Source organism: Nerophis ophidion, linkage group LG22 (genome assembly GCF_033978795.1).
Source record: "Nerophis ophidion isolate RoL-2023_Sa linkage group LG22, RoL_Noph_v1.0, whole genome shotgun sequence".
In the NCBI taxonomy this organism is placed as follows: domain Eukaryota; kingdom Metazoa; phylum Chordata; class Actinopteri; order Syngnathiformes; family Syngnathidae; genus Nerophis; species Nerophis ophidion.
The window spans coordinates 6,779,965-6,804,964 of record NC_084632.1 but is presented as its reverse complement, the minus strand read 5'-3'; the positions used below and the strand labels follow the sequence as shown (position 1 = coordinate 6,804,964).

General features: G+C 39.1%; 1 protein-coding gene across 3 annotated transcripts; it reads left to right on the top strand.

Annotated features, from left to right (window-relative positions):
* The first annotated feature begins 2,348 nt into the window (after positions 1-2,348).
* use1 (unconventional SNARE in the ER 1 homolog (S. cerevisiae)) lies at positions 2,349-24,405 on the top strand. Of its 3 annotated transcripts, none has more exons than XM_061883138.1 (10): positions 2,349-2,400; positions 2,524-2,648; positions 8,285-8,334; positions 8,447-8,525; positions 12,363-12,515; positions 14,393-14,408; positions 14,497-14,518; positions 14,605-14,767; positions 20,173-20,391; positions 22,795-24,405. In XM_061883138.1, the coding sequence occupies exons 1-9, from the start codon at positions 2,364-2,366 to the stop codon at positions 20,353-20,355; spliced, it is 828 nt and encodes a 275-aa protein (XP_061739122.1). In that variant the 5' UTR covers positions 2,349-2,363; the 3' UTR covers positions 20,356-20,391; positions 22,795-24,405. The 3 variants fall into 3 exon arrangements, with proteins under 3 accessions (XP_061739122.1, XP_061739121.1, XP_061739120.1); XM_061883137.1 differs by lacking the exon at positions 22,795-24,405 and adding an exon at positions 20,729-21,229; XM_061883136.1 differs by lacking the exon at positions 22,795-24,405 and having other exon boundaries at positions 20,173-20,613.
* The last annotated feature ends 595 nt before the right edge of the window (positions 24,406-25,000 follow it).

The window sequence follows — 25,000 nt, the reverse complement described above, 5'->3', positions numbered from 1 at the left end:
ATTTTAAAATATTTGGCTTTCATGGCTCTCTCAGCCAAAAAGGTTCCCAACCCCTGGCGTAGTGTGTTACTGATGGTAATAACCTTTGTTACTTTGGTCCCAGCTCTCTGCAGGTCATTCACCAGGTCCCCCCGTGTGGTTCTGGGATTTTTGCTCACCGTTCTAATGATCATTTTGACCCCACGGGATGAGATCTTGCGTGGAGCCCCAGATCGAGGGAGATTATCAGTGGTCTTGTATGGTCTTCCATTTTCTGATAATTGCTCCCACAGTTGATGTTTTCACACCAAGCTGCTTGCCTATTGTAGATTCACTTTTCCCAGTCTGGTGCAGGTCTACAAATCTTTTCCTAGTGTCCTTCGACAGCTCTTTGGTCTTGGCCATAGTGGAGTTTGGAGTCTGACTGTTTGAGGCTGAGGACAGGTGTCTTTTATACAGATAACAAGTTCAAACAGGTTCCATCAATACAGGTAACGAGTGGAGGACAGAAGAGCTTCTTAAAGAAGTTACAGGTCTGTGAGAGCCAGAGATTTTACTTATTTTCCACCATAATTTACAAATAAATTCTTTAAAATTCCTACAATGTGAATTCCTGGATTTTTTTTTTCACATTCTGTCTCGTATAGAAATATCCAACTTAAACATGTCATGGGAATGAATTGATTAACGTGGAACCCCGACTTAAACAAGTTGAAAAACTTACTCGGGTCTTAAAATAATAATAATAAAATAAAATAACAAAAAATACATTCGTTTTTAATCATATTTATGTCATATTTATTCAGTCATTGGTGGAGCCAAGGATAGTAGTTTTGACTCTTGTTTTTAATATTTTTGTGCAGCACTTTGGAATCATTTTTGTTGTTTAAATGTGCTATATAAAAGTGGATTTGAGTGGAATAAAAAAAATGTAATAAAATATATGGAAGCATGCAACTTAAACATGTCATGGGAATGAATTGATTAACGTGGACCCCGACTTAAACAAGTTGAAAAACTTATTCGGGTGTTAAAATAATAATAATATAATAATAATAAAAAAATAGTTTTTAATCATATTTATTTCATATTTATTCAGTCATTGGTGGAGCCAAGGTTTGTATTTGACTCTTGTTTTTAATATTTTTGTGTGGCACTTTGGAATTATTTTTGTTGTTTAAATGTGCTATATAAATAGAGTGGATTGGATTGAAATAAAATAAAAAAAGTATATAAAACGTATAAAATCATGCAACTTAAACATATGGGAATGAATTGATTAACGTGGACCCCGACTTAAACATGTTGAAAAACTTATTCGGGTGTTAAAAAAATAATAATAATAAAAAAATTGTTTTTAATCATATTTATTCAGTCATTGGTGGAGCCAAGGTTTGTATTTGACTCTTGTTTTTAATATTTTTGTGTGGCACTTTGGAATTATTTTTGTTGTTTAAATGTGCTATATAAATAGAGTGGATTGGATTGAAATAAAAAAATAAATATATAAAACGTATAGAAATATCCAACTTAAACATGTCATGGGAATGAATTGATTAACGTGGAACCCGACTTAAACAAGTTGAAAAACTTACTCGGGTCTTAAAATAATAATAATAAAATAAAATCATAAAAAATAAATTCGTTTTTAATCATATTTATGTCATATTTATTCAGTCATTGGTGGAGCTAAGGATAGTATTTTACTCTTGTTTTTAATATTTTTGTGCAGCACTTTGGAAACATTTTTGTTGTTTAAATGTGCTATATAAATAGAGTGGATTTGAGTGGAATAAAAAAAATTAAATAAAACATATGGAAGCATGCAACTTAAACATGTCATGGGAATTAATTGATTAACGTGGACCCCGACTTAAACAAGTAGAAAAACTTATTGGGGTTTTACCATTTAGTGGTCAATTGTACAGAATATGTACTGTACTGTGCAATCTACTAAAAGTTTCAATCAATCAATCAAAGGATTGTTGTGATGCTGCGACCCCACGACGATTTGTGCAAGACTTCAATCAAGTGATTGTGAGGACCTCTTTTTTTACATCACACTCAATTTTTTACTGCATGCCTTTGGTAAGTGCCGGAGTGAGAGGACGTTTTGAAATAATTAGCGCATGCTTACTTTTACCGCATGCCTTTGGTAAGCGCAGGAGTGAGAAGAGGTTTTAAATTAATTAGCGCCCTGGCGGCAATTCAAGGAAATACGGTATGTGTGTGTGTGTGTGTATGTATATATGTATATATATATATATATATATATATATATATATATATATGAAATACTTGACTCTTAACCACGCCCCCGCCCCACCCCTCGACCACGCCCCCCACCTCCCGAAATCGGAGGTCTCAAGGTTGGCAAGTATGAAATGTATGCGGTAGAAAAACGAACTTCAACCAACGTGAGTGAGTAACATTTTGATTATTATTATTTCTCAAATGTTTCCAAATGTTGCAGTTCATAAATAAAAGTGTGTACATTTAAAAATAAAAAACAAAAACAAACCCGCCTTCCTCTGACGTCATAAGACCGCGCCGCCCCGCCGCTTGTCAACATGGCGTCCAGACTGGAGATCAACTTTGTCCGCTTATTGTCTCGCTGCGAGTCTATAGCTTCGGACAAACGCGCTGAGGCGGAATGGAGGCTGGAGAAGGTGAGTTATTACAACCCTGGCAGCAGGTAAAACATGTCTTGTGTTCCATTGCCGTAAGCGAGTTTTGTCATGAATTGTGTTAGCTTTGCTGGGCCACGTCGTCACTGACACTCTCATGGAAGTTTTATACATCTATCAATGTTTATTTATATTGCCCTGAATCACAAGTGTCTCAAAGGGCTGCACAAACCACAACCACATCCTCGGGAGGGCCCACATTAGGGCAAGGAAAAACTCACCCCAGTGGGACGTCGGTGACAATGATGACTATGAGAAACCTTGGAGAGGACCGCATATGTGGGCAACCCCCCCCCCCCCCCCAGGGGACCAAATTTGCCCGGAGATTTCTGACCTCAGTGCCTTTCCCCAAAATTGTCTGAGGAATGCATTCTGCGATTTTCACTCGGACAGCAACTTTGAGGGCGGGCCGTGATGGCATTACTCATAACCATCCATCCATCAATTATCATCCGCTTATCCGAGGTCGGGTCGCGGGGGCAGCAGCCTAAGCAGGGAAGCCCAGACTTCCCTCTCCCCAGCCACTTCGTCCAGCTCTTCCCGGGGGATCCTGAGGCGTTCCCAGGCCAGCCGGGAGACATAGTCTTCCCAACGTGTCCTGGGTCTTCCCCCTGGCCTCCTACCTGTTGGACGTGCCCTAGGGAGGCGTTCGGGTGGCATCCGGACCAGATGCCCGAGCCACCTCATCTGGCTCATCTGCATGTGGAGGAGCAGTGGCTTTACTTTGAGTTCCTCCCGGATGGCAGAGCTTCTCACCCTATCTCTAAGGGAGAGACCCGCCACACGGCGGAGGAAACTCATTTGGGCCGCTTGTACCCGTGATCTTATCCTTTCGTTCATGACCCAATGCTCATGACCATATTGTGCGGATGGGAACGTAGATCGATCGGTAAATTGAGAGCTTTGCCTTCCGGCTCATTACTCATAACATCTTCTAATATATGTAATCGTGCCCGCTGTTACGTGCGTGCCGGCTGGTACCGTATTATGTGAAATCGCTATCACCATCTACAGGATTGCAAGTCATACTTGTTCAACAGCCATACAGGTTACACTGAGGGTTGTCATATAAACAACTATAACACTCTTACTAATATGCGCCACACTGTGAACCCGCACCAAACAAAAATGACAAAAACATTTCGGGAAAACGTCCGCACTGTAACACATCACAAATACCCAGAATCCCATGCAACCCTGACTCTTCTAGGCTACATTATACACCCCGCTAGCACCAAACCGGACAAATCGGGAGAAATTGTATGCGTGATGCTAATAAGAGGCATTCATATAAAACTCACTGCCCGCACTAACATCTAATCTTCATATTTAATTGGGGGCCGCGTGTCTGAGACCCCTGGTTTATACTTAACACAAAGAACACAAAAAAACTGTATACAGTGTTATTTCATTATAAATTTCAACGTGGCTCCCATTGTTTTCTTTATTTTGTGAAACGGGTCAAAACGGCTCTTTGAGTGGTATAGGTTGCCGACCCCTAGTCTAACATAACGGTGAGAGTCCAGTCCAAAGTGGATCCAATATAGTAGCGAGAGTCCAGTCCAAAGTGGAGCCAGCAGGAAACCATCCCAAGCGGAGGAGTATCAGCAGCGCAGAGCTGTCCCCAACCGATACACAGGCGAGCGGTCCATCCTGTGTCCCGACTCTGGACAGCCAGTTCTTCATCCATGGTCACCGGACCGGACCGGACTGGACCCCCTCCACAAGGGAGAGGGGGACAGAGGAGGAAAAGAAAAGAAAGGGCAGATCAACAGGTCTAAAAAGGGGGTCTATTTAAAGCAGGGGTCTCAGACATGCGGCCTGCGAGACGTTATTTAGCGGCCCCCACCTTAATATAAAAGTTTAATGTGAGTGCGGCCCGCAAGTTTTATATGAATGGGGCTTGACAGCATTGTGTTACTTGGGTCCAAAATGGCTCTTTCAACATTCTGGGTTGCCTACCCCCGCGTTAGTGGAAAAGCGGCAAATGAGTGAAAGCGACAGAGACGTTGCCATGGAGACGAGGGTTTCCTTACCTGCCCGGCTGCAGTCACACCGTGACACCTGGACATATTCAAACCGTTATTTGTTTTTTTATTGTTTAATTTGCATTTCCTCACACGATGAACACTATATTTCTATATGATGACGGATAACCATGTGGGAGCTGTCATCAATCAATCAATCAATCAATGATTATTTATATAGCCCTAAATCACTAGTGTCCCAAAAAGCTGCACAAAGAACATCTTCGATAGAGCCCACATAAGGGCAAGGAAAAACTCACCCCAGTGGGACGTCAGTGACAATGATGACTATGAGAAACCTTGGAGAGGACCGCATATGTGGGCAACACCCCCCACCCCAGGGGACCGAAAGCAATGGATGTCGAGCGGGTTTAACATGATACTGTGAAAGTCCAATCCATAGTGGATCTAACATAACCGTGAGAGTCCAGTCCAAAGTGGATCTAATATAGTAGCGAGAGTCCAGTCCCAAGTGGAGCTAGCAGGAAACTATCCCAAGCGGAGGCGGATCAGCAGCGCAGAGATGTCCCCAGCCGATACACAGGCGAGCGGTCCATCCTGTGTCCTGACTCTGGACAGCCAGTACTTCATCCATGGCCACTGGACCGGACTGGACCCCCTCCACAAGGGAGAGGGGGACAGAGGAGAAAAAGAAAAGAAACGGCAGATCAACTGGTCTAAAAAGGGGGTCTATTTAAATTCTAGAGCAGGGGTCACCAACCTTTTTGAAGCCAAGAGCTAATTCTTGGGTACTGATTAATGCGAAGGGCTACCAGTTTGATACACACTTACATAAATTGCCAGAAAAAGCCAATTTGCTCAATTTACCTTTAATAGATAAATCTCTCTATATATAAAAAATGGGTATTTCTGTCTGTCATTCCGTCGTACATTTTTGTTCCTTTTACGGAAGGTTATTTGTAGAGAATAAATGATGAAAAAAAACACTTAATTAAACGGTTTAAAAGAGGAGAAAACGAAAAAAATTCAATTATTAAACTGATCTTTTTTGTTACACCGTTAATGAATGAAGTGTACTTTTGTACTTATTTCCCCATATTGTGGTCTGAAACAAAATGGCAGACAATCAGAAATGCAGCCAATATTACATACTGATAATGTTTCATGAGACATGCAAATATAAATTAAGTACACAGAGGGCAAAATTACAGGAAATGAAACTAGCTCAAATATAGCTACAAGCGAAGCATAACAAAGCAATATGTACACAGCTCGCCTAAATAGCATGTTAGCTTCGGTTATTAGCGCTCCACGCCAGTCAGTAACATCAACAAAGCTCACCTGTGTGCATTCACGCACAGCATAAAAGGTTTGGTGGACAAATTGAGACAAAGGAGTGGCATAAAACACGCTGGAGAGTGTTGTACATGTAAACAAACTACGGTGAGTTCAAGGACTGCGGAAATTAGTAGGACAAACCAGCGCTCGTCAAATACTCTCCTCAGTGAACCATAAATACAAACATATTAAACAGTGGGCTTTCTAACAATTAGGAGGGGTTGTTTCATATTTGTCCTCCTACAGAAACATTAAAACAACATATGTTTTTACCCATTTTTTCTCATCTTTGTGAAAGGTACTAGGAGCTACTAGGAGAGCCACAGACCTTGTTCTAGAACAGGGGTAGGCAACCTGCGGCTCCTGAGCCACATGCGGCTCTTTAGCGCCGCCCTAGTGGCTCTCTGGAGCTTTTTCAAAAATATATGAAAAATGGAAATGATGAGGGGGAAAAAACATATTTTTTCTCTTAATTTGGTTTCCGTAGGAGGACAAACATGACACGAACCCCCCTAATTGCTATAAAGCACACTGTTTATATTAAACATGCTTCACTGTGCCAGTATTTGGCGAGCGCCGTTTTGTCCTACTAATTTTGCCGGTCCTCGAACTCACCCTAGTTTGTTTACATCAGGGGTAGGGAACCTATGGCTCTAGAGCCAGATGTGGCTCTTTTGATGACTGCTTCTGGCTCTCAGATAAATCTTAGCTGACATTGCTTAACGCGATAATTATGAATAATTTTGCAGGTAATCACAGTGCTAAAAATAACGTGCAAAATATATAAAACATTCTCATGCATTTAAATCCATCCATCCGTTTTCTACCGCACCTGTTCAAGAAGTCGCATTAATGGTAAGAAGTATTTTATGTCATGATGGGGGCGGGGGGGTCGCAGCTTGCTGCAGGGTCGTTCTCCCAGGAAGGGAGACGGACTACTCGGGACATGGCATTTAGGTAAAAACATGATTTAATTTAAACTAAAAAAAGATACAAACAAAAATCGCTCACAGCGGAGGCACAATTTGGGCTAAGGAACAAAGCTAACGCATAGATTAGATTAGATTAGATAGTACTTTATTTATTCCGTCAGGAGAGTTCCTTCAGGAAAATTAAAATTTTCAGCACAATCCCATTCAAGTTTAGACAAACATTACAGGGAGACAGAACAGGATCGCTGACGGGTCTGCCGGCTTCCAGCGCCCCTTACAAAAAAGATGAGATACAGGTAAACAAGGAGGGGGAATAGAAGATTAAAACTAAATTTAAAAAAAAAAAAAACAGACTATAAACAGACTATGAACATAAATCAAAACTTACTTGGCACGGCATGAAGCACGAAACTATGGCAAGGCATGAAGCAAGTCAGCACAGAGCAAGAAAAGATCACATTGACGCCAGGGCGACTGACTGGCAAAGACAAGCTTAAATACTGCCTCTGATTAGTGCTCGGGACGCAGGTGAGCCGGCATTTTGTCCACCAGAGACCGGTGGACAAAATGAGTAACCAAGGAAACCAGACAAGGGAGTGGAAAAAAAACAGGAACTTAAAGAGTCCAAAGGACAAACAGCACATGGCCAAACAAAAACATGATCAACAGGCATGACATGTGATGTATTATTGGTTAGCTTCAGAATAACAATGTTATTAAAAATAATAAGAGTCTTACTTAAAAATGCACACATTTAGTTGTATTCAATGTTAAAAAATATGATATGGCTCTCACGGAAATACATTTTTGAAATATTTGGCTTTCATGGCTCTCTAAGCCAAAAAGGTTCCCGACCCCTGGTTTACATGCATAACTTTCTCCGACTTTCCAAGACATGATTTATGCCACTTCTTTTTCTGTCTCATTTTGTCCACCAAACTTATAACGTTGTGCGTGAATGCACCAAGGTGAGTTTTGTTGATGTTATTGACTTATGTGGAGTGTGCTAACCAGACATATTTAGTCACTGCATGACTGTAAGCTAATTGATGCTAACATGCTATTTAGGCTAGCTATATTGCATCATTATGCCTCATTTGTAGCTATATTTGAGCTTATTTAGTTTGCTTTAAGTCCTCAGCATTCAATTTGTATCTCATGACACACTATCTGTATGTAATGTGGCTTTTAATTTTTTGCGGCTCCAGACAGATTTGTTTTTGTATTTTTGGTCCGATATGGCTCTTTCAACATTTTGGGTTGCCGACCCCTGTTCTAGAACTACTGAAATCTGCTATTTCTATATCTTCCATGCATGGTGTACATAAACGTCTCGGTAAAAGTTATTTCTGTCTTCTAGTACGTTGGTGCCCTGGAAGAGATGTTGGTGGCCCTGAGGAAAAGCACAAGGTAACAAACATCATAACAGAAATAATGAAGCATGCAACACACAACATCTGGTTTTGCATGAAATACTAATAACGTCTTCCCTGGTATTTTATTTATTTTTTGTTTGTTCCAGCAAACCCACAGCGGAAGTCCTGACGGAATACACAAGAAAGGTGGATTTTCTCAAAGGCCTTCTAGAAGCAGAGAAGCTGGTCAGTGGCCAATCTAAGACATGAGTGATAATGTCCAGTCATCTCCAAATAGGAGCAGTAACAATATAGTTTACTTCAGGGCTGGTCCAACTGTTCCCACAAAGGAAACATTTATAAGATATTTTTGTATTTTAAAACCAATACGTCCATTTTTTTCCAACCCTCAGCTAGGGATGTCACCATATCAGGGTTATTGTGACCAAAATGATCGTGGTTATCATTATTAACGCCGTCATAGCTCGGTTGGTAAGGCGGCCGTGCCAGCAACTTGAGGGTTGCAGGTTCGATTCCCGCTTCCGCCATCCTAGTCACTGCTGTTGTGTCCTCGGGCAAGACACTTTACCCACCTGCTCCCAGTGCCACCCACACTGGTTTAAATGTAACTTAGATATTGGGTTTCACTATGTAAAGCACTTTGAGTCACTAAAGAAAAGCGCTATATAAATATAATTAATTTCACTTCTCTTCACTTTAGTTTAGTTTAGTTCATTAAGAATCCCCATTAGTCTACACCACAGTGGGGACTATTCTTCCTGGGGTTCAGGCAAAAGACATCACATAATCACAAAACAAAAGATTACAATGCAGTACAACATGATCAAATAATAAAATGTTGTAAAAAAAATAACAACAATGAACAAAAAAATACCCAAAAAACAATAACTTTGACTTTACATATGAATGTGCTCAAAAATGTTCAAAGACAACACATTAAAAATGTACCGTATGTACTTCAAGTAGAAAGCTGAGTGTGCATATGAAAGCAACACAAGCATTACAAACAAAGTAATATGACAGAAACAAAAAAAATAAATGGTACCTTATGGATATAAGAGGTTAGTGCACTTTTTGTCCATATAGATCAAAATAGTGTTCGTATAGGACAGGGGTCGGCAACCTTTACCACCCAAAGAGCCATTTTGCCCCTTTTCACAAAATAAAGAAAACAATGGGAGCCACAAAACTCTTTTGAAATCTAAAATGAAATAACACTGCATTCTAGGGGTGTAACGGTACACAAAAATTTCGGTTGGGTACGTACCTCGGTTTAGAGGTCACGGTTCGGTTCATTTTCGGTACAGTAAGAAAACAACAACATATACATTTTTTGGTTATTTATTTACCGAATTTGTAAACAATGGCTTTATCCTTTTAACATTGGGAACACTATAATAATTCTGCCCACGTTAATCCACATTAAACTGCCTCAAGTTGTTGCTTTGATTAAATAAAATGACAAAACCTTTCTTCTACATATAAAAAGTGCAACATTTAACAGTTTCAAGTCAACTCATCATGCTTAATTTATTACAGCATTAGGGAAGCCTGTAGTTGACTTTAATATACACACACACACACACAAACACCCACACACAAACGCACGCACACAGCAAAATGAGCTAATGTAACGCTAAAAGCTAATTAGCCTTCACCTCAACCAAGAACTATGAGCGAGCTGAGCTGCAGTTTAAGTTTCTAGAAGGTCAACGGGCTTATAGTGATGTTTGTAATAGTTATGACTGGGAAGTGTTTCTTTTAATTTGGGGAGTGTACGATGTCCTGCTAAACACATATCTGCTCATCTCAACGCCGGAGCACTGACTGCATGCGCTCTGAATACGCCCTGCTGATTGGCTCTTACATCGCTCTGAATACGCACTGCTGATTGATTGGCTGTTACATCGCTCTGAATACGCACTGCTGATTGGCTTTGTATGTAACCAATCAGATGGTTGTATGGGCGGGACAATGCTGGGGTCTCACTGCTCAGACAGAGGCAGAAAGCAGAGCAGCTTGTTAAGACTTTAAATAACAAACTCGTTCGATACACCCCCGTACCAAAACGGTTCAATACAAGTACACGTACCGTTACACCCCTACTGCATTCAGAGTTATTTTTGTTTTGCTTTGTACTATGTATAAACCAGGCGTCTCAGACACACCGCCCGTGCCTTACTATGAAAATTGAATGTTAGTGCGGCCTGCGAGTTTTAAATTTATGCCGCTTGACAGCATCAGACTTGCCAACCTTCCCAAACTTTCTGGGAGACTCCCGAATTTCAGAGAAACTATTCTCGCAAACGTCTGCTGATTTTCGCCCTAACAGCATTTAATACGGGCGTGCTATGAAGGCGCCGCCTTTACCGACTTCTACAACATGTGAAAGTATCTAGCACAGCCCAACCATGTATGTGGCTTCCACAGACACACTTAGACGACTGCAAGGCATACTTGTTCAACAGCCATACACGTTACACTGAGAGTTGTGATATAAACAACTTTAACACTCTTACTAATATGCGCCACATTGTGAACCCACACATAACAAGAGTGACAAACACATTTCTGGAGAACATCCGCATTGTAACAACATAAACACAACAGAACAAATACCCAGAATCCCATGCATCCCTAACTCTTCCGGGCTACATTATACACCTCCGCCCACCTCAACCGACGCACAGAGGGTGGGGGGGATTTGGGGCTAGCGGGGGTGTATAATGTAGCCCGGAATATTTAGGGATGCATGGGATTCTGGGTATTTGTTCTGTTGTGTTTTATTTTGTGTTACAATGCGGATGTTCTCCACAAATGTGTTTGTCATTCTTGTTTGGTATGGGTTCACAGTGTGGCGCATATTAGTAAGAGTGTTAAAGTTTATGTCACAACTCCCACGTGTAACCTGTATGGCTGTTGAGCAAGTGTGCCTTGTAGTCATTTTCTTGTATTAGGAGAGGCTGCATACTACATGTGACCGGCTGGCACGCAGATAGCATTGCGTAAATGCGGGCAAGACGACAAGTTTTAGAGGACTGTAAAGGCATTGCCATCAGGGCACGCCCTCAATATTATCGACAAGGTGAAAATCGGAGAATGCTGATTTCTGGGAGAGGCATTAAACTCCGGAAGTCTCTCGGGATAATCAGCTGACCCACATTAGTGGCCAAAGAGCCTGCGGGTTGCACGATTATGTAAAGCGCTATATAAATATAATTCAATTTAAAAATTTTTTAAAAAGTTAAAATCGGCCCTCTGAGGGCAACCATAACTGCAATGTGGCCCTTAATGAAAAGCAGTTTGACAGCCCTGATACAGGGCAACTATCTGTACAGCGTGTCATTCCAACTCTGTACAGCAGATGGCGTCATCATCCTGTGCAAGGATAACTACATTTGAACTAGTCCAGTGGTTCTCAACCTTTTTTCAGTGATGTACCCCCTGTGAACATTTTTAAATTCAAGTACCCCCTAATCACAGCAAAGCATTTTTGGTTGAAAAAAAGAGATAAAGAAGTAAAATACAGCACTATGTCATCAGTTTCTGATTTATTAAATTGTATAACAGTGCAAAATATTGCTCATTTGTAGTGGTCTTTCTTGAACTATTTGGAAAAAGAGATCAAAATAACTAAAAACTTGTTGAAAAATAAACAAGTGGTTTGATTATAAATAAATATTTCTACACATAGAAGTAATCATCAACTTAAAGTGCCCTCTTTGGGGATTGTAATAGAGATCCATCTGGATTCATCAACTTTATTCTAAACATTTCTTCACAAAAAAACATCAATATTTATGGAACATGTCCACAAAAAATCTAGCTGTCAACACTGAATATTGCATTGTTGTATTTCTTTTCCCAGTTTATGAACTTACATTCATATTTTGTTAAAGTATTACTCAATAAATATATTTATTAAGGATTTTTGAATTGTTGCTATTTTTAGAATATTTTTGAAAAATCTCCCATACCCCTTGGCATACCTTCAAGTACCCCCATTTGATAACCACTGGTATAGTCAATTGAAACCACACATTTCATTTTTTCCCTTCCCAGTCGTCCCCGACAGAAAAGGCCCTCGCCAACCAATTCCTGGCTCCCGGGCGAACGCCGACCATCGCCCAGGAGAGGATGCCGGTCACTAAGACGGTCCACATGCAGACCAAGGCTCGATGTACCGGACAGATGAGGGACGAGCTGCTCGGCACGGTAAGAAATATGCGCCGTCACCTCTGCTAGTAGACGTGATATTTAAGAAACTGTGCTCGACATGACAATTGCCAGGGAAGTTCACAACTTGGTGAGTGAGGGTGATAGCAGCAGCAAAAATTAAAGGCCTACTGAAATGAGATTTTCTCATTTAAACGGGGATAGCAGGTCCATTCTATGTGTCATACTTGATCATTTCGCCATATTGCCATATTTTTGCTAAAGGATTTAGTAGAGAACATCGACGATAAAGTTAGCAACTTTTGGTTGCTAATAAAAAAGCCTTGCCTGTACCGGAAGTAGCAGACGATGTGCACGTGACGTCACGGGTTGTAGAGCTCCTCACATCTGAACATTGTTTATAATCATAGCCACCAGCAGCTAGAGCGATTCGGACCGAGAAAGCGACGATTTCCCCATTAATTTGAGCGAGGATGAAAGATTTGTGGATGAGGATAGTGAGAGTGAAGGACTAGAAGGGAAAAAAAAGACGAGGACAGTGGGAGCGATTCAGATGTTATTAGACACATTTACTAGGATAATTCTGGAAAATCCCTTATCTGCTTATTGTGTTACTAGTGTTTTATATAGTCATACCTGAAAGTCGGAGGGTTGTGGAGACCGCCAGTGTCTTTGTGGGAAGCCACGTAGGAGCCAAGAGAGTGGCAGCTGCCTCTTTGACAGCTGCAGGAGGAACGACACAAGCTCCGCTCATGTCTACGGTAAGTAAGAGCCGACTTATTACCACAGTTTTCTTACCAAAACCTACCGGTTGACATGTGGTAGAGAACCACGTTCGCTTGACCGCTCTGTTCCATATTAAAGCTTCGTCATCTTTACGGAATGTAAACAAAGAAACACCGGCTGTGTTTGTGTTGCTACAGCCGGCCGCAATACGCCGCTTTCCACCAACATCTTTCTTCTTTGACGTCTCCATTATTAATTAGACAAATTGCAAAAGATTCAGCGACACAGATGTCCAGGATACTGTGGAATTATGTGATTAAAGCAGACGACTTTTAGCCGTGATCGGTGCTGGAAGAACATGTCTGCTTGTCTGCTACACCCGGTGATGTCATCATACTCGTCGTCGTTCGCGTCGTCGTTCGCGTCGTCGTTCGCGTCGTCGTTCGCGTCGTCGTTCGCCTCGTCGTTCGCGTCGTCGTACGCGTCGTCGTTCGCGTCGTCGTTCGCCTCGTCGTTCGCGTCGTCCTTCGCGTCGTCCTTCGCGTCGTCGTTCGCGTCGTCGTTCGCGTCGTCGTTCGCCTCGTCGTACGCGTCGTCGTTCGCGTCGTCGTTCGCGTCGTCGTTCGCGTCGTCGTTCGCGTCGTCGTTCGCGTCGTCGTTCGCGTCGTCGTTCGCGTCGTCGTTCGCGTCGTCGTTCGCGTCGTCGTTCGCGTCGTCGTTCGCGCCGTCGTACGCGCCGTCGTACGCGCCGTCGTACGCGCCGTCGTACGCGCCGTCGTTCGCGTCGTCGTTCGCGCCATCGTACGCGACGTTTTCAACAAGAAACTCCGCGGGAAATTTAAAATTGCAATTTAATAAACTACAGCGGCCGTATTGGCATGTGTTGCAATGTTAATATTTCATCATTGATATATAAACTATCAGACTGCGTGGTGGCTAGTAGTGGCTTTCAGTAGGCCTTTAAAAAATGTATCATATGATATCAGCTTGCTTGTAAAATGTCTGATACAAGCAGGCCTGTAACTGGACAGCCAGTTAACCTCTAAATGTCCCCCAAGAAGCACACCGTTTCTTCTATTTTAGTCAAGTCCTTTTCAAAAAGTAAACATGAGCTAGCAGCTACACAGAGTGTTAGCAAATCATAATAACTTGTATTTTAACAATATTTTGACATGTGTTTGTCATGACAGGATTTGTCCAGCAAAGGTAAGAAATAACCCAGCTTCATAATTCATTTATTATGTTGCAGCTTCAGATTCTCATCAAAGTGACTTTGTCTTCTCCTCTTGTGCAGAAACAGACCTGCGGAACAGAAGGTAAAGCACTTTTTGGCAAATGAACCAATATCATATTTATTACGACTAATGACGCGGGCCTGATCCTGGTCCTGGTCCCGGTCCAGAGGTCTGCCGCTGGACGAGCGCCAGTCGGCCGCCGAGCTGGACGCCATCTTGGCGCATCAGCACAACCTGCAGGAGAAGATCGCCGAGGACATGTTGAACCTGGCCAGGAATCTGAAGAACAACACTCTGGCTGCACAGAGCATCATCAAGCAGGACAACCAGGTAGTTGTTTGACATGTTGCTGCACGCTTGTCCACTGGGGGGCGCCACATCCCTTACATTGGAATCACAGAAATATTAACTCCTTTTTGTCTCTCCCGTGACATGTTTTTATACCTTTTTTATATATTTTGTCCAATCCACTTCATTTATTTTGGGGCGGTATGGCTCAGTTGGTAGAGTGGCCGTGCCAGCAGCTTGAGGGATCCAGGTTCGATCCCCGCTTCCGCCATCCTTGTCACTGCCGTTGTGTCCTTGGGCAAGACACTTTAAATGTCACTTAGATATTGGGTTTCACTATGTCAAAGAGCTTTGAGTCACTAGAGAAAAGCGCTACATAAATATAATTCAGAATTGATATAGTAGCACATTTAAACAACAATGTTTCCAAAGTGCTGCACAAAAATATTAAAGACAAGATTCAAATAGCTCCACAAATGACTGAGTAAAAACTGTTAAAAAAAACAAATCTAGACATTTGAGCAGTGAAAGTAAAACAATTATGACTTTTTTAAACACTTTTATAAGTGGGGCCCTTTTGGGTCCCTGAGAATTTACTTTCAAACTTGAAAACGTTTTACTGAAAATATTGTTTTGGAAAAACATATTTCAATGTTTCACATAAAAAAACAAAGTCTTGTATGACAAAATAGGCCAAAAACACACAAAGCAAAAATCAAAAGTTATCCATAAATAGATCTGAAGTTGAGCAGCGGTTCTTAAACTTTCTCACCAAGTCTCTGGTGATCTATTTCAAAATACAGTAGCGTAGTAGGCCTAAGTATTCATTAAAAAACACCACTTATGAGTAGGGCCCTTTTGGGTCCCTGAGAATTTTAGTGGGATTTTAAATTTTTTGACTTTCATTCTTAGAAAAAAAGACTCAAAATCAATTTTATGAGCTATTAAAGGCCTCCAATTACTTCACATCAAATATTCCATTTCAAATTTGGGGGGGAATAAAGTTGCATATTTCATGTCTTTGCCAAAAAAACTGGGTTTTATTTGATTAAAAAAAGCATAAAACATTAAAAAAATAATCAACAGATCTGAAAATTATATTTTAATGTCATTAAACATGATTTTTGGGTAAAAACAAATCTATGACTTATTTTTCAAATGTTATGACAGAACTTAAGAGGAGCCTAATAGTAAAAAAAAAATCCATATATTTGTTTAGAAAATGACAAATATTTAAATGTCCGTCGCATGCTTTGATTTGTCAGTTTGGCAAAAGTGTCAACAACAAAAAAGGTTTTAAAAGTACCGAGTGATAAAGGAACATTTAGTCAAAAGAAATGTAAAACTGCATTAATAAACATGAATTAAAGATGCATCAATAATCCATTTTGAACGGTGAGGTGCCTAAAGAGTCCTACCTCTGAATAAAGGACAATAAAACACTGTACTTTCATTTAGTGATTCTTTGGTGTACCACTAGATGGTTTAAGAACCCCTGATCTACATATTTCAGTGTTTAGAGTAGAAAAAAAAATGTATTCAACACTTATGAGCGTGGGTCCCTAAGAATTTTTGAGTGATTTATTGTTTTTGTTTTTTTTCCCCATTCTTAAAAAATTATATTGACTTAAAAATCAATATTATAAATTATTTTAGTTTCCAAATACTTCACATCAAATGTTACACTTTGACATTTTGGAGGGAATACTGTTGCATATTTCATGTTTTTGCCATAAAAACAGGGTTTTATTTGACGAAAAAGCATTAAAAAAATGAATAAATAAAAAAATTCAACAGATCTTAAAAAATTATTTTAAAGTCATTACAGAACATAAGAGGAACCTAATGGTAAAATATGTTTTATATAGATTTGTTTTGATAACAAAAAATATCCAAATGTCCGCCTTTTTGGTTTCCTCGGAATATTAGTGTGATTTATTTATTTATTTTTTTTTTCCCCCATTCTTCAAAAAAAGACTTTGACTTAAAAATCTATGTTATGAATGATTTAAGGTTCCAATTACTTCACATCAAATATTACACTTTGACATTTTGGAGGGAATAATGTTGCACATTTCATGTTTTTGCCATAAAAACAGGGTTTTCTTTTGACAAAAAAGCGTAAAACATTAAAAAAAATCAACAGATCTTAAAAAGGATATTTTAATGCCATTAAACATGATTTTTTGGGGGTCAAAAAATGTATGACTTATTTTTAAAATGTCTTATGACAGAACTTAAGAGGAGCCTAATGGTAAAAAAAAAAAATCTATATATTTGTTTTGATTATGAAAAATATCCAAATGTCCGCCCTTTTGGGTCCCTCAGAATTTTAGTGGGATTTTAAAAAAATGTTCATTTTTGATTTTTTCCCGATTCTTCAAAAAAAAATATCGACTTAAAATTCAATGTTATGAGTTATTTAAGGTTCCAATTAGTTCACATCAAATATTACACTTTGAAATTGTGGAGGGGATATATTTGCATATTTCATGTTTTTGCCATAAAAGCAGGGTTTTATTTAACAAAAAAAAATCATAAAACACACAAAAAAAATTAATTCAACAGATCTTAAAAGGATATTTTAATGTCATTAATCATGATTTTTTTGGGGGGCACAAAATGCCTGACTTATTTTTAAAATGTGTTTTGACAGAATTTAGGAGGAGCCTAATGGTAAAAAAAAAAAAAAAACTATATATGTGTTTTGATAATGAAAAATATCAAAATGTCCGCCCTTTTGTGTGCCTCAAAATTTTTGTGTGATTTTTTTTATTATTTTTTTTTCCCCCGATTCTTCAAAGTGAAGTGAATTATATTTATATAGCGCTTTTTCTCTAGTGACTCAAAGCGCTTTACATAGGGAAACCCAATATCTAAGTTACATTTAAAGCAGTGTGGGTGGCACTGGGAGCAGGTGGGTAAAGTGTCTTGCCCAAGGACACAACGGCAGTGACTAGGATGGCGGAAGCGGGAATCGAACCTGCAACCCTCAAGTTGCTGGCACGGCCACTCTACCAACCGATATTGACTTAAAAATCAAGGTTGTTAATTATTTAAGGTTCCAATTACTTCACATCAAATATTATACTTTGACATTTTGGAGGGAATAATGTTGCATATTTCATGTTTTAGCCATAAAAACATGGTTTTCTTTTGACAAAAAAGCATAAAACATAAAAAAAAAAAAAAAAATTCAACAGATCTTAAAAAGGATATTTTAATGTCATTAAACATGATTTTTTTGTCCAAAAAATATGACTTATTTTTAAAATGTCTTATGACAGAACTTAAGAGCCTAATAGTAAAAAGAAAAATCTATATATTTGTTTTGATAATGAAAAATATCCAAATGTCCACCCTTTTGGGTCCTTCAGAATTTGTGTGATTTATTTATTTTATTATTATTTTTTTTTATGTCTTTCCCGATTCTTCAAAAAAAAAAATATCGACTTACATATCAATGTTATGAATGATTTAAGGTTCCAATTACTTCACATAAAATATTACACTTTGAAATTTTGGAGGGAGTATTGTTGCATATTTCATGTTTTCCTTTGACAAAAAAGCATAAAACATAAAAAAAAAAAAAAACATTTCAACAGATCTTAAAAGGATATTTTAATGTCATTAAACATGATTTTTTTGGGTAAAAAAAAGACATTTTTAAAATGTGTTATGACAGAACTTAAGAGGAGCCTAATGGTGAAAAAAAAAATCTATACATTTGTTTTGATAATGAAAATATCCAAATGTCCATCCTTTTGGGTCCCTCAGAATTTCAGTGTGATTTTTATTTTTAATTTTTTTTATTTCTTCCCGATTTAAAAAAAAAAAAAAAAAAAAAAAGATATTGACTTAAAAATCAATACTATTAATTATTTAAGGTTCCAATTACTTCACATCAAATATTACACTTCGACATTTTGGAGGGAATAATGTTACATATTTCATGTTTTAGCCATAAAAACAGGGTTTTCTTTAGACAAAAAATCCTAAAACATAACAAAAAAATTATAATTCAACAGATATGAAGTTATATTTTAATGTCATGAAACATGATTTATTTGATTAAAAAAAAATGACATTTTTAAAATGTGTTATGAAAGAAGAGGAGCCTAATGGTAAAAAAAACAAAAAAACAAAACACGATATATTTGTTTTGATAAAGAAAAATATCCAAATGTTCATCTTTGTGTGATTTTTAAAATGTATATATATTTTTTTTTCATATTCTTTAAAAAAAAATATTGACTTTTATATCAATGTTATGAATGATTTAAGGTTCCAATTACTTCACATTAAATATTGCATTTTGAAATTTTGTAGGGAATATTGTTGCATATTTCATGTTTTTGCCATAAAAACAGGGTTTTCCTTTGACAAAAAAGCATAAAACATAAAAAAAATAAAAACATTTCAACAGATCTTAAAAGGATATTTTAATGTCATTAAACATGATTTTTTTTGAGTAAAAAAAAAGAAATTTTTAAAATGTGTTATGACAGAACTTAAGAGGAGCCTAATGGTGAAAAAAAAAATCTACATATTTGTTTTGATAATGAAAATATCCAAATGTCTACCCTTTTGGGTCCCTCAGAATTTCAGTGTGATTTTTATTTTTTATTTTTTTTATTTCTTCCTAATTAAAAAAAAAAAGATATTGACTTAAAAATCAATACTATTAATAATTTAAGGTTCCAATTACTTCACATCAAATATTACACTTTAACATTTTGGAGGGAATAATGTTGCATATTTCTTGTTTTTGCCATAAAAACAGGGTTTTATTTAGACAAAAAATCTTAAAACACAAAAAAATAAAAATAAAAATTTAACAGATCTTAAAAGGATCTTTTAATGTCATTAAACATGATTTTTTGGGGAAAAAATATGACTTATTTTTAAAATGTCTTCTGACAGTACTTAAGAGGAGCCTAATAATAAAAAGAAAAATCTATATATTTGTTTTGACAAGGAAAAATATCCAAATGTCCGCCCTTCAGAATTTTAGTGTGTTTTTTTGTTGTTGTTTTTTTAATTGTATTTTTATTTCTTTCCCGATTCTTCAAAAGAAAATATTGACTTACATATCAATGTTATGAATGATTTAAGGTTCCAATTACTTCACATCAAATATTACACTTTGACATTTTGGAGGGAATAATGTTGCATATTTCATGTTTTTGCCATAAAAACGGTTTTATTTTGACAAAAAAGCATAAAACACACACACAAAAAAAACGATTTAAAATGATATTTTAATGTCATCAACATAATTTTTTGCGTAAAAAAAAAAATACTTAAGAGGAGCCTAATGGTGAAAAAAGGATATATTTGTTTAGAAAATGACAAATATTTAAATGTCCGTCGCATGCTGTGATTTATCAGTGTGGCCAAAGTGTCAACAACCAAGATTTCTAACTTCTTCTCTTCCTCCCGCCCAGACTCTGGGTCAGTCCATGCGTCAGGCGGACGTCAACTTGGAGAAACTGAAGACGGAGTCGGAGCGGCTGGAGCAGCACGCCAAGAAGTCTGTCAACTGGCTGCTGTGGCTCATGCTGGTCCTGGTCTCCTTCACCTTCATCAGCATGATCCTCTTCATCAGACTCTTCCCCCGCCTCAGATGAAATACACACTTGCAGCTGGTGTCTCATCGCCATCAGGTCAGCCTGCGGTCCTCACATCAACGCCTTTTACTCACCAAGTCTCAACACACACACACACCCTGACATTAGTGTAAAGTCATGTATTACCGTACTAAGTCTGGTACTGTACTGCAATACTGGCTGTCTACACCTAAATAATGATAACTCCTCACTAGTCATCATATTCATCATTTGCTACAACATGACAATAAAACCTTTTCAAAGCAGTTTATAAAAAAAGCTATTTTATTTCTTCTCATATGACTCAAAACTTGACATGTTTTAGGTCATATCAGTGCACTCTAAAAACCTCTTTTGAAATATCCATTCATCAAATTTCTTCCGCTCATCCAAGGTCGGGTCGCGGGGACAGCAGCCTAAGCAGAGAAGCCCCGACTTCCCCTCCCCCCAGCCACTTGGTCCAGCTACTCCCGGGGGTTCCTGAGGCGTTTTCCCAGTGTCTTTTGAAATACCGATTCTTTAAAAAAAAAAAAAAAAAAAAATGTACACATGCATAGATAGATAGATAGATAGATAGTACTTTATTTATTCCGTCAGGAGAGTTCCTTCAGGAAAATTACAATTTTCAGCACAATCCCATTCAAGATCAGACAAACATTACAGGGAGACAGAACAGGATCGCTGACGGGTCTGCCGGCTTCCAGCGCCCCTTACAAAAAAGATGACATACAGGTAAACAAGGGGGTGGGGGGGAAGAAAAAAATAGAAGATTAAAATAAAATTAAAAAAATCAGTCTTAGCTTAGGCCCTGGAGTGGGGGTGCAGACTGAGGCCAAGGGGAGAGAAAAAAAAAAAAAAAAATTACACATACATCAGTGTGTAGATAGCGATTAGAGCGTTATTTGACAGCTAGCGATTGGCATGATAGTTGTCAAATAGCAATTAGTTAAATTACCAATGATTGTCACACACACACTAGGTGTGGTGAAATTATTCTCTGCATTTGACCCATCACCCAGTTGACGGGAGCAGTGAGCAGCAGCTGTGGCCGCGCCCAGGAATCATTTTTGGTGATTCAACCCCCAATTCCAACCCTTAATGCTGAGTGCCAAGGGCGGGTTTGAACTCACAACCTACCGATCTCAGGGCGGACACTAACCACTAGACCACTGAGTAGGTGGCGATTAGCGTGGCAATTGCCATCTAGCAATTAGCCTGGTAGTTGCCAGCTAATGATTAAGGCGCTTGTTTTCAGCCAGCAATTAGCACGGTTGATTTTAGGTTCAGGTTAGGATTGGGCCAACTAGCAATTAGCGTGCCAGTTGCCATCCAGCAATTAGCCTGATAGTTGCCAGCTAATGATTAAGGCGCTTGTTTTCAGACAGCAATTAGCACAGTTGATGTCAGGTTCAGGTTAGGGTTAGGATTGGGCCAACTAGCAATTAGCGTGCTAGTTGCCAGCCAATGATTAATGCGCTTGTTTTCAGCCAGCAATTAGCGCTGCTGTTGTCAGCTAGCGATTAGTTTGGTCGATGTCGGCTAACAATCAGGTTGGTAGCTGCCAGCTAATGATTAAGGCGCATGTTGCCAACCAGCAGTTAGCGCAATATTTGCTAGCCAGCGATTACCATATTTACTAGCCAGCGATTAGCGCATCAGTTCCATTAAATCGGCTTGTTGCCAGCTAATGATTAATGCGCATGTTGCCAGTCAGCAATTAGCACATTATTTGCTATGCAGCGATTAGCCTACTATTCACTAGCCAGCGATTAGCACACCAGTTCCATTAAATCTGCTTGTTGCCAGCTAATGATTAAGGCGCATGTTGCCAGTCAGCAATTAGCACAATATTTGCTAGCCAGTGATTACTATATTTACTAGCCAGCGATTAGCGCATCAGTTCCATTAAATCGGCTTGTTGCCAGCTAATGATTAAGGCGCATGTCGCCAACCAGCAATTAGCGCAATATTTGCTAGCCAGCGATTAGCTTTATATTCACTGACCAGCGATTAGCACACCGGTTCCATTAAATCTGCTTGTTGCCAGCTAACTATTAATGCGCATGTTGCCAGTCAGCAATTAGTACAATATATGCTAGCCAGCGATTAGCGTAATACTTGCTAGCCAGCGATTAGCGCACCAGTTACATTAAATCTGCTTGTTAGAGATTAGCATGGTATTTGCCAGCTAGCAGTTAGTGTACCAGTGGCAAGGTAGCAATTAGCGTACTCGTTGTCGACTAGGGTTTAGCAGGCTATTTGCTAGCTAATAACAAAGCCGGCAGTTGCCAGCCAGCAATTAGCGCAGCAATTAGTTAGTTGTCAACTAGCGATTAGCACCAGTGTACTGTTTTATTAGGATGCATTAATATAAGGTATCTTTTGATGTAAATTAGTAGGGGGTCCCGGGCCTGGAAAACAACCCGGACTTGAAGGCTTATTGCTTGATAACGTTTGCAGCGTCCTCGCTCACCTGGTGCATCGTGGGTAATAACTGTGCGTTGTAAGTACCAGTCGGGGACTTCCTGGGCGGAGTCAGCCCCGACCCTTGGACCTCCTGGAAGTGACCTGAGGCCCAATAAAGTCCTGAGTGAAGAACCTGCACATCTCAACCTCCATTTCCAACTGACTTGCTTCTGGAACGTGGTTTGGAACATCAAGAGTTTGTATAATGAAGCAAATTTCTGCATAAGGAACAATGTCAATATGAATAATTGGTTCCGGCGTCGACAAAAGTGCATGTTTTAGTGAAGGTTTTTAATGCACAAAGTGCTATAACACTGAATGTCAAACAAGCATAACAAGGAGGGTATCTTTTTTTGACAAGCCAACACACAGAAGTCCCGGTGCCCTCACAAACTACCAGAAACCACAAAAATCGTTAACATTAAAGACCTACTGAAAGCCACTACTAGCGACCAGGCTGTCTGATAGTTTATATATCAATGATGAAATATTAACATTGCAACACATGACAATACGGCCTTTTTAGTTTACTAAATTGCAATTTTAAATTTCCCGGGAGTTTCGTCTTGAAAACGTCGTGTAATGATGACGTGTACGCAAGACGTCACAGGTTTTTAGGAAATATGAACGCTGCACACACACACAGCTAAAAGTCGTCTGCGTTAACGGCAAAATTATATAGTATTTTGGACATCTGTGTTGCTGAATATTTTGCAATTTGTTCAATTAATATTGGAGAAGTCACAGTAGAAAGATGGAGGTGGGAAACTTTAGTCTTTGGCCACACAAACACACGGTGATTCCTTGTTTAAAATTCCTGGAGGATCAGAGCGCGGTCAAGCAAACATGAATAACAACAGAATGTCAACCAGCAGGTTTTGGTGAGAAAATTTTGGTTAAAAAGTCGCTTCTTACCGGAGTTCAGCTGAGCTTGTGCCGTCGACTCTCCTGAGACATTGGCGTCAACACACCCGTGGACACACACCTCCGACTATCAGGTACTATTAAACTCACTAAATCACCAGCAACACAATAGAAAGGTAAGGGATTTCCCAGAATGATCCTAGTAAATGTGTTTAAAAACATCAGAATCCGTCCCAATGCAATCACGTTTTCTTTCTTTCTAGTCCGTCGCTATCAATATCCTCAAACACAAATCTTTCATCCTCGCTCAAATTAATGGGGAAATCATCGCTTTCTCGGTCCGAATCGCTCTTGCTACTGGTGGCCATGATTGTAAACAATGTGAGGAGCCCTACAACCAGTGATGTCACGCGCACATCGTCTGCTACTTCCGGTACAGGCAAGGCTTTTTTATCAGCACCAAAAGTTGCGAACTTTATCGTCGATGTTCTCCACTAAATCCTTTCAGCAAAAATATGGCGAAATGATCAAGTATGACACAGAATGGACCTGCTATCCCCGTTTAAATAAGAAAATCTCATTTCAGTAGGCCTTTAACCACCATATAGCTACAATAATAAACTTACATTGACATCATGACTGGTACTCTTCTCCTCCGCCGTGAAATAAGTCCACTTTGGCATATTTTTCCAGAAAAGTCCAGGGGTCTCATCACAATTAAAGACTTGCTGTAGTACGAAACCGGCGTCCTCAATCTCTTCAATATGATTTTTTTTTTTTCGGATTACTGTAAATTCCAGACTGACCTTTTTTTTTTCCCTACACTTTGAACCCTGTTTGTTATGAGATGACTCGCTAACATATTTTTCAAATTTTTATAAAAAAAAAATCTTACATTTGTTTGATTAATTAAATATTGGTTATTGTTGATAAAATGCTTTGGCTTTGCATAGTAGAGTTTTTACTTGCACTAACAGATGTAGCGACCAACTGTACTTACTGACAGTGGTTTTCTGAAGTGTTCCCGAGCCCATGTGGTGATATCCTTTACACGCTGATGTTGCTTTTTGATGCAATACCGCCTGAGGGATAGAAGGTCCGTAATATTGTCACATACGTGCAGTGACTTCTCCAGATTCTCTGAAGCTTTTGACAATATTACAGACCGTAGATGGTGAAATCCCTAAATTCCTTGCAAAAGCTGGTTGAGAAATGTTTTTAAACAATTTGCTCAGGCATTTGTTGACAAATTGGTGACCCTCACCCTGTCCTTTTTTTTTTTTTTGAATAAGTGAGCATTTCATGGCTTTTATACCCAATCTTGGCAGCCACCCGT